The 10,023-nt window shown below is 36.4% G+C and overlaps 2 protein-coding genes across 2 annotated transcripts; one reads left to right on the top strand and one right to left on the bottom strand.

Moving 5' to 3' along the window:
• Positions 1–1,215: 1,215 nt before the first annotated feature.
• LOC132705819 (uncharacterized) lies at positions 1,216–5,321 on the bottom strand. The gene is made up of 5 exons (XM_060676721.1): positions 5,161–5,321; positions 4,909–5,098; positions 4,512–4,849; positions 3,737–3,853; positions 1,216–3,667 (listed from the first exon to the last, which is right to left on the bottom strand). Exons 1-5 carry the CDS (start codon positions 5,213–5,215, stop codon positions 3,180–3,182), a joined length of 1,188 nt encoding a protein of 395 aa, XP_060532704.1. The 5' UTR covers positions 5,216–5,321; the 3' UTR covers positions 1,216–3,179.
• A 174-nt stretch (positions 5,322–5,495) lies between these two features.
• LOC132705820 (exosome complex component CSL4) lies at positions 5,496–7,055 on the top strand. The gene is made up of 2 exons (XM_060676722.1): positions 5,496–6,447; positions 6,498–7,055. Exons 1-2 carry the CDS (start codon positions 6,052–6,054, stop codon positions 6,753–6,755), a joined length of 654 nt encoding a protein of 217 aa, XP_060532705.1. The 5' UTR covers positions 5,496–6,051; the 3' UTR covers positions 6,756–7,055.
• Positions 7,056–10,023: the final 2,968 nt, after the last annotated feature.

The raw sequence follows: 10,023 nt of genomic DNA, 5'->3' as shown, positions 1-10,023 counted from the left end.
TGATAAATTGAGAACTGCTAGCTAACGGTAATTATTTTATGCTGCACTTTTCTACAAATAATTTTTGAACTTTTTTTATTTCACGGAGCTATAAGCAGTGGTGGGCTACCCTGTAAATGCGAGAGTGGAAAATCTTTATATGAATATTGACTTGGGGATCGGATTGAACAAAACATAACATTACAACGTTACCATATTTATCGCTAGTCTAGATTTAGTGCCTTGGTCATAAATTATTGTATGCCATATGTATCGGTACTAACGAGGCAGTTTAATTGCCTTCATTAAACGATTGTCGGGTTCATAATTATATTTCATTTTAAAGTTCCAAAACTACATTACCACATTTCAGCAAAGAAATTATGAAGGATAAAATTGTTTTGCTACTCGTACAAGGGGACCGCATAAAAACTTACTTTCCGATCCGACTAACAGTGCTATCTAATATAATATATATATATATATATATATATATATATATATATATATATATATATATATTTTTTTTTTCACGTATTGATTCACGGATGGAAAAATGAGATGACACTATATTCCGGGATATCATCCGTTCGCTTGTTGAACTCCGACTGGAATCCTGCAGACGTTTCGCCAAAATCTCACTTGGCATCTTCAATGCTCGCGCTCCGAAAACGAGTGTTCGAAGTGTTTTCGGAGCGAAGTTCAATATTCTATTAACTGATCAAAGTATTAACGAAAAACTAAACACCCTTAAAAAGCAAATATCTAAAATGCTTAACTCATCCCAGAGATAGTTAACAATACTTTTTGTTATTAAATTCAGATGTACGAACCGGCCCGTACATCCACCATGCTGCTATCGATATCATTTTTATTTTGGAGAAAAAATAAATAAAAATAATTAATAAAAGTATCAAGCAAAAATAATAATAAGAAAACAGCGGAAAATTCGAGATACGGATTTTGCGATATGTTATTGTTTCTAGTGGTAACGTTGCATGGTCCAAAATATTTTACTTCGATAAGTGCATCGAAAATACTCCAGTCACTATAGTGACGTAATCAAGATGCTATGACGTAACTGCAGAATTGCTCTGACTGAGCTTTACATATGACCCTTTCAATTGTAAATTTTAGTGAGTAATGTAAAAATATATAGTACAGGGTTGGACTGCGGAGAGAAGACAATAAGTAAAAGGCGAGCTCTACCCCCTTACGGGCAATAAAATAAGCGGCTAATCTAAAATAGAATTTATTTATACTAAAATATAATCTTGAACAGTAAGTTAATTGTTATAAACTACAATATTGCAGTCCGATGCATAAACCTAGGGAATCAAACCCAAACGAAAAAAAATCCGCATGGCGCGTTATTGTCCTGTCTCGGTCTATACATAATTATATACATCAGTAAAAATATACAGTTTTTAACAGACGATTTCGACATCGAGATATGTGAAATTCGTGCAACCTCTTAACAGCGATGAGCACGATACGATCTGTTTACTTTGTTCCTTGAAGGCACTTAGTTCATCAGACTTTCGACCGTTTCAATATCAACTACGCAATTGCTAGAAACAATACTGAAAATAAAATATCTGCAAACCAATGGAAGTTTAACAACTATTTGTTTTGCTATTAGCAAACAAAGGAGTGATAGAGTAAAGACGTCTAATGTCGTATCAAATCGTGATCAAACCCGTGCAATCAATTGAAATCTTGCACAATCATGAGAAATCCCGCGCAGTCAAGCGAAATCTCGGCCAATCATGATAAATACCGCCAAATTAACCGCAATCTCGAGGAAGCATAAAAAATTCCGTGCAAAAATGAGACATCCCGCGCATCAAGTGAAATCTCGAGCAATCATGAGAAATTCAAACATGACAAAAAGAAGAAATCCCGAGCAATCTTGAACAATCCGGCATAATCAAGCGAAATCTCGAGCAATCAGGAGAAATTCCGTGGACTCATGATAAATACCGCGCAATCACGAGAAATCTCGAGAAATCATTAGAAATCGCGCTCAATAAAGTAAAATCTCGGACAATCATGAAAAATCTCGCGCAATAATGATAAATCCACCTCAATCAAGCGATATCTTGCTCAATCATTAGAAATCCCTTGCAAGCGAAATCTACAGTAATCATGAGAAATCCCACGCGATCACGTGAAAATCAGTGATGTGAGCGATACTATGCAGTGGCGGCTCGTGGGCAAAAATGTATTGTGTTCTGCAATTCTTTTAATTCGCAAAAAGTGGGTTACCCGGTACAATGTAAGTATAAGGGTACTTTTTTTTAATTAATGCTGCGTGTTGCCCGTTCATGGCCACTGCCCAATCATAACTTTGCCCAATTAATTTATAAGGTGAATTTAGAATTAAAGGATCTATAACAGTTAAAATTGAGTTACCAAGTGTGATAAGTAGCTCCAAAAACGTTCATATCTAAAAATAATTACAGTTTGACATTTTGCAAGAACGTGTTGTTTCGTCCGCCATGATCGCCAAAAACGGAGAATTGTTAATTTCCTCAATTATGTGTTCAAGCACGTGTTAATTTCCTCAATTATTTATTCAAGCATGCACTGTAACAGATCATGCTGAAAGTACCCTTTTCAGTGCTCACTTAGAATTGTATCTAATTCAACCAAAAAATTAATAAACCCACGAAATCCCCATGGATTCTCGGAAGTTTCCCCAGAGAGCCAATGCAAAATATAATGAAATTAATAAATTTATGATAAAATATATCTTATTCTTTGACACATTTACATAATATTCCATACAATTATGAAAATTGCTTTTGATATTTTCATGTCTCTTAATTTTTAAACTTAAATGCTCTAGATCGCTGACCCCTATTTCCGTCACCAAAAAGTAAGTAGGAAAAACAATATAGAGCTTTTTTTTGTTACATCCACAAATCTATTCCTTTTTTTTCCGTGTGCCACTTTTTCCGGTACTTACACCAGCTTTTTCAATGGTAATATCTGCTTTTAATCCTAACTTTTCTTCGTATGAATATTCAAGAAATGTCCTCACATTAATTCACATTAAAGACCACCTCCATAATTCACAGTGAATATAAATCGTCAGAAATGCACAAGCCCCCCTGCCATAATGGTGAACGGACAATTTTTGATTAAAATAAAATATTACTCAACATTAGACGACTTTACTCCAACTTACACGACCGCTAATCACTCTCGGGTGCGTTTTCCCTTTCGTCCAGCATTTCGACGCTCCTGTATGGGGGAGGTGGTTCGCTGACCAACCGGTTGGTCCTCAACACGTCCACGTAGGATGGTGGTTGATCGAACAGGGTAGAAGCGTTAATAACATTGAACCGCGCGGGATTAAAAAGGAGCGGGTCGTTGACGTCTGATGAATCGATAATTATGTTGCGGACTATGTTAGGTCGCCTGGTCCTGGAGTGACGGTACGCGTAGATATCGCAAGGTATGATGTTGAGGTTGGTCTGGTTGCGCAGAGTGATGTTCTCGCAGATGTTGTGACGGTGCAAGGCGGTTTTTTTCGCGAAAATCACCACTTTCGACACAATCAGCAGCAAGAGGACCACCGAGAATAATATGCTGATGATGCAGACCGATATGAAGAGGTATCTGGCGCCCGTATGCTGGGTTTGGGGGGCGTCGGGGAAACCCACTTCCATTTCCTCATATGCTGCAAACGGCAGGGGGGAAAGTGGTGCTTCAAAAGGTTTGGCAATTAAAGGGGGGCGGAGACACTTACAATCGGACAGATACTGGCAGCAGGTGTGCCTGAAGGTGATATTGCAGTTGGGGTCGTGGTGACGGTCGCAACACCAAGCGGTGGGGATGCACCTGCCGTCCTCGCAGGGGATTTTATCTGCAAGCCCGATATACAAGTTGTTTTAATGCAAAAGGGGGCGATGACTCATTTAAAATAAAGCCCACTTTGTTGCACAGGGTGAGTCAAAGATGGCAGAAAAAAACAATGGTAAATACAAAAGTTGAGAAGATTATTTATAAATCTTCTGGATTCATCCTGCTTCGTTTGTTTTCGCCAATCATCCTGTTGACTAATTGACTGCTTACATTTTGTTTGAGTGGGGCAGAGCTAATGGAGAGACATGAACATTGTCTCAGATAACTGATTCCCATATCAGTTAAAGGCAAAAACCTGAGTCACCGTTAAGATTGTTTGGTGGCTTATAGATCTCTATAGATTCTCTGATTTTGAAATAAAATTTGACATTGGCATTTCCGTTATCTGCTCTTAAAATTACGATGTCAATGTCTGGATGAACTCTTTTTTGAAGTAAAGCAAAACTAGATATTTGGGCAAGCTCGTTCTTTCAAAAGCTCAGAAAAATGTTCATACTTCCTTTTAAATTCAGGGATAAGCAACAACAACGGGCTTTTCAACCAAAAATGAAACAAACACCCTTTGTTTTTAACAAAGAATCACCCCCTCAAGTTTCCCGCGTTTGTTTCAATACTCCCTGTATATTCGCAAAATCTCAAAATTTAATGGAAAACCTAACCTTTGCAGGGATCCCCGTTGCAAGTGTCAACACTCTCGTCCGAGCCGTCTTTGCAGTCCGCCTTGCCGTCGCACACGAAATGCTGGAAGATGCAAACCCCGTCTAGCACGCAATGGAACATGTGCTTGTTACAAATAATTGTTTCCCTCATCGGGCGGGGCTCTTTTCGTCGCAAATCGTCCCTCACTATTATCTCCACGGACTTGTGGATGTTAAATTTAGAACTAAAACAAGAGTAGTTGCCGCGATCGTCCACCCGCAAGGGTTTGAACTTCTTTTCTGACTTGTTCATCTCCTTTATAAGATCATTTTTCCAGTTTGAAGCGTCGCTCGTAAATCTGAAATTAAAACTTTGCAAACTTACTGTGGATGGATAATCATTGAAGTTTATGCCTACTTCAGTTGATTTGGGGAGTTTTTGTCCACTTTTACCCAGGTCAATTGGTCGTCAAATTCATTAGTTTTGTTTGCAGTGGACACCAACTCACACACCAAAGAAAATGGTGTCCCCACTTTCTCCTCGACCTTACAATTCACAGGATATATCACATCTTCGATTTTTTTGTTAATTTGTAAAGCTACATCACCTAAAAGAACAAACGTTCGAGACTATACGAAGATTGGATAACTTTGGCTAACGGCAACTCACATTTCGTATTACGGAATACACTTAAAACTAAAACGTAAAATAGGAAAACGGACATTTTTACATCATCTTATGTTTTGTAAATATGTTTTTTGCTGGAAGCCATTTTTATAAGCCTAATTTCCTTTGAACTTGAGGCACAGAATATAACAATCCTTTAGTGGTTCTTGCTTATTTTCTTCTTCTTTACCTCCATGGAACAACTCTTAAGCCCAATGGACACGTTGCAAACTGTTTTTTTTTAAGGTTGTTTCTAAATTTAGATAAACAATTGCTTTTTCTGGGCTGACGTTTTAATTTATTGGCTAAAGTTTATATCCCAATAACAGAATGAGAAGAAAAGAAGAATTTTGTTTACAGTGCTGAATAAAATTCAATATACACTAAATAAACAATAGGTATTCTCTTATAATTAATTTCAGTGCAATTTTCTCGCATTTTGGACGAATATTAAAATCAATTTTTTAAAACAAATTGTTTATTAGCATGTTTTATACTACTTTTTAATTTTTCTGGTTAAATTTTACAATACCCACAGTTTTTTAAACAAATTGCCTATTGCAAGCGATAATATACGAGAACTTCACCTTACAAACAACTAAACTCTGGTTCTAACTTTGAACCGAGCAACACGAATACAATTACACAAGCATTGGACTCACTACTAAACAGTACAATTTAAAAAAGAACCGATAACCAGTGATTAAGTGATTTCAAAGTATTCTGTCATCAGGGACACTTTTGTAAATTCGTTCTGATTATTCAGAGTATACAACGGTGAAGAAAACATTTCTTCCTCTTTTTTTGGTCAATTTTCGTACACAGTGGAATGTTGTTTCTATTTTCATTTCCAATGTGTTAAATTTTGTTGGTGATTGAACAAATTGCAAAATAATGAAAAACGAGCCATTAATTTGTCTGCCGGGTCAAAGACTGTCGATATGCGATGAAACGTACACGGCAGGAAGGGGTACATACGAGCGACAAGGTTATATCTATTCCACCTTGGCGGGTACCGTCGACATAGTTGACAAAGATGGAATTAAAGTTATCGAAGTACATAGGACCGGCGAACAGACGGTAATCCCAGGGCAGGGCGACGTCGTCACTGCTCAGGTAGACTTCATCACCCAGCAATATGCAAAATGTTACATAAAATGTGTAGGAGACACAGTACTTAGAAACCCTTACCGGGCGATAATTAGAAGGGAGTACGTTAGAGCCACCGAAAAGGACAAGACTGAAATATACAAAAGTTTCCGGCCAGGGGATATTATTCTGGCCCGGGTGGTATGTAAATTCTTTATTGACGACCTCTTAATTAAAATGATCTATTCTAGCTACCCATAACCGAAGCACACGCCTACCAACTGACGACTGCGGAAAACGAATTGGGCGTTGTTATAGCTTACAGCGAACATGGCTACCCTATGGTGCCGGTCAGTTGGACTGAAATGCAGTGCCCGAAAACGTTTGTTCGGGAACATAGGAAAGTAGCGAAAATAGTGCCGGAGAACGTGAGTGTAGAAGGATTGGATTTAAGCGAATTAGCCGACAAATTGGTTAGGAATGTAGAAATCAGTGATATCCACAAATAGTGAAGAGGGGAGTAAATCAAAAGTTTTAAAATCTTTAAATCTTGTTTTTATTAATGCAACAGTTCTTTGTTATCGTTAGTTGTGCTGTGTTATTTAACTACCTGCCATATGACAATCCAAGTTTGTTTATGTATAGGGCGACCCATTTATTATGTTATCTTAGAACCTGTAATAAATATTAAAAAAAAAACAAAGTTGTTTCAATTTTCGGATACCTTTAAAATATTATATTGTTTGAGGTTTGAATTTTTGTGGAGCAGTAACCACTTTATGTTCAATTTAACACTCTGTATATTAGTTCATTTTTTAATTCCCTGGAAAATTCTAAATTTTTCGTATATAGTATTGGAATCTTACCGTTTCTGGCATTTTTTGAATTTAATGTCAAAAGTGACTTATGCAAGTGTAAATATATCCGCCCAATTTTTTGATTGAATGTCCTTGTATATTTGGAGTTGATTTTCTTGTAGAAGGGGATCTCATTCGGCGGCCTGTGTTGATTTTAAAAAAATAAACAAATAGAGGGTGGTGAAAAACTTTAATGAAAAAGTGTTAATTATGAAATCTTCAAAAAGTCTTTTTTTGCAATTGGACACAGTCTGTTTTTATAATTTTATCGTGTTTTACATTTCTATAAAGGGTGACTTTGGATAAGGTTGCGAATTTCAAGAAGTTGTAGATTTCGATATATAAAGCAACAAATCGAGTACTAAAGAAATGGAATCTACTATAGAGGGTGTCCAAATATCGGGTCAAGGTAATATATCTTGTTTATTATTTGTTTTAGAGAAAAATTTTAAATGCAAAATGTATAGATGAGACTCGAAGTAATTTAAAATTATTTTCAAATATACAGGGTGATTAATAAATATGTGCGAAATCAAACTTTTCCACATATTTCATCCTGTATATTCGAAAATAATTGTAAATTATTTCTTTTGGTGTTGTCAATTCCTTAATGTTTTAAAATGGAACAAATTTTATCAAACAAATTTACACATTTGCCGAAAAATATCCGGACGTACGAAAACCTGGATAACGATTATTACAAATATTAATAAAAAAACCGATGAGGATTTGTCAATCACGGACTTGCATGAAATTAGTTTGCATTTTTTTCCTCAAACACAAAGCAAGATTCGAAAAAAACTCCAGAGACACGAAAGTCGCATTTTTAGTTGCCTAATTTGAAAAAAAAATAGGTAAAAATTTTAATAGCGTACATTTTGCTTGTTCTACCAAATTTCGATAAAGTCGGTCACGGCATATTTAGGGGAAGCACGGGCAAAGCGAATAATCCTAATTTCTTTAAGACGACGATAGTGTTGTGCTGAACTAAAAATCAGTTCCGCCCAAGCGATAAATAGAACGCCAGGTGGCGTTATTACTAGTTTTAAAAATTCCGTTGCTCTGTTTTAATATTTGTTTCAAGGTAAGTTCACTACATTTCTTGATATTTGTGTTGGACGGACCTCATTCTTTTTTAGTGCTGCTATTTATGTGTTAAATTTGTGTAATAATGGTTATTCGGCATCACAACCCTGGAATCCATTTGCAATACAGGTCCTATCATAGTGAATAGATTATTTGTTTTGCCTGGTACCTATTCGCTTTGCCCGCTTTGATAAGAGTTATAATTTAAGCCCTTAAAAGGCCTGGTGTAGTGCTTTTTCTTAATATTTCAGTTGGTTTACAAGTATGTTGGAAAAACCACCCATACGAGTTGGAACGAAGAGACTTTGGCGATTGCGATAACAAAAATGACAGTTTCAGAAGAGTATGATTTTTCATACTTTACGTTCTATAGGCATTGGAAAAGTAAATCTAGCAAAAGAAAATTGGGTAGAGTTATGACAGTTTTCCCTAGTGCACAAGAGATTGAATTGAAGAAATACCTTATGCATATTATACGGAGTAATTGAATCTGTTTAAAACAATCTCAATGTCAGGATAACCTTATTATTGAATAGTATTGTATAACATTGTCTGCTGAGTAATACTGATCAAGAAACGCATGATTCCTCAACGTTCTAGAACTCTTCGACGCCCACGGTCCAGCTACCGCATAAATACGCGATACGCCTAAGGAGATTTTAGTGGATAGAAATAAAAATGACTCGCTGACCTATAGCTCAGATAAAGATACAGGTTCTTCGAATTCGTCTTTTCCCTCTTTTACTGCTCACTGATCACATATTCATTAACTAGCAAAAAATTTGGCATTTTATTACCTTCCAGCTCAAAACTGTAATTAAAATCTTCATGCATCTCCTAACCATCATCTTCTGTTCAGTCAAAAGCATATGTTACGCCATCACCCATTCCTGTTGCATCGACTAGCACTACATCAAAATTACCAGTAGAATTTTTAAGTACGTTCTAGGCCAAAAATATCACGAGTGCTTTTGAGTGAGTCTCAACAATAAGTCAGCCCTTTTCATCCGGCCCCGGTCCGAAAATAGTCCCTAGGCTTCCCCTAAGATATTATTTTTTTCGACACCCTGTGTTACATAAAGCATAACGCACTTTTGTTAAAGAGTTTTGCATTATGAATTATAGTTAGTTTTCGCTAGCTTGTCGCTCCTCGGTGGTGCACAATATAAAACCACACGGATATGGCACTAGACATGTAATAGGTACCATTTCTGAAAGCTACGAATAAAAACGTAACAAGTAATAAAGCTGTGCATTAATCGACATATATGTAACTTAAAATCTATGCATTTTCGGAAAGAAACTTGTTATTTTTAAAACTTGAATTATTCCAACGTTTTTCAGAACCCCCTGGCAAACAATCTCACACAATAACGCAATAAACGAAAAGTTGATTGCTTAATTGCCTATATACACTTGCTTGTTTCTTTCGAAAAATCGTTGAAATTGAATTTTTCGATGATTTGGTTTAAACAGTATCGTAAACTCTGTCGAGAGCTCCAATTTCCTATTTACAGTTTTAGTCCATCATACTTGTACAAATTTTTATATTTACCACAGTTTGCCATTTTTGAATTTTGGCGAGACGTGAAAAACACTTTATATAGGGTGCGTGCATAACAAAATTTTGCGAAAGTTCCATAGTGGCCGCAAGAAGACGATAGAAAAACAATGTGGCTTTCAAGGACAAGAAGCCGCGCAGCCGAGTTCCGGTCTAGTGTCTATACAGAAAAAGTAAAAAGAGTGCTTTTTAGAACTGTCTTTAGCAATTTCCATCGATGTTTGAGAGAAACAGGGAAGTTTCCTACAGCTACTTCTGAACGTGCCGGTCAAC

The sequence above is a fragment of the Cylas formicarius genome, unplaced genomic scaffold (genome assembly GCF_029955315.1).
Source record: "Cylas formicarius isolate icCylForm1 unplaced genomic scaffold, icCylForm1.1 PGA_scaffold_8__14_contigs__length_24414737, whole genome shotgun sequence".
NCBI classification, from domain to species: Eukaryota; Metazoa; Arthropoda; class Insecta; order Coleoptera; family Brentidae; genus Cylas; species Cylas formicarius.
The sequence above is the reverse complement of the archived record's forward strand: the minus strand, read 5'-3'. Positions and strand labels throughout refer to the sequence as shown.

Excerpts from the sequence above, each read along its gene's own strand:
- LOC132705819 (XM_060676721.1), bottom strand. The coding sequence starts at position 5,215 with ATGTCCGTTTTCCTATTTTACGTTTTAGTTTTAAGTGTATTCCGTAAT. Across the intron at positions 5,099-5,160 it reads TGTATTCCGTAATACGAAAT|GTGATGTAGCTTTACAAATT; the intron begins GTGAGTTGCCGT and ends TTGTTCTTTTAG. Across the intron at positions 4,850-4,908 it reads AACTCCCCAAATCAACTGAA|ATTTACGAGCGACGCTTCAA; the intron begins GTAGGCATAAAC and ends TTTTAATTTCAG.
- LOC132705820 (XM_060676722.1), top strand. The coding sequence starts at position 6,052 with ATGAAAAACGAGCCATTAATTTGTCTGCCGGGTCAAAGACTGTCGATA. Across the intron at positions 6,448-6,497 it reads ATATTATTCTGGCCCGGGTG|CTACCCATAACCGAAGCACA; the intron begins GTATGTAAATTC and ends GATCTATTCTAG.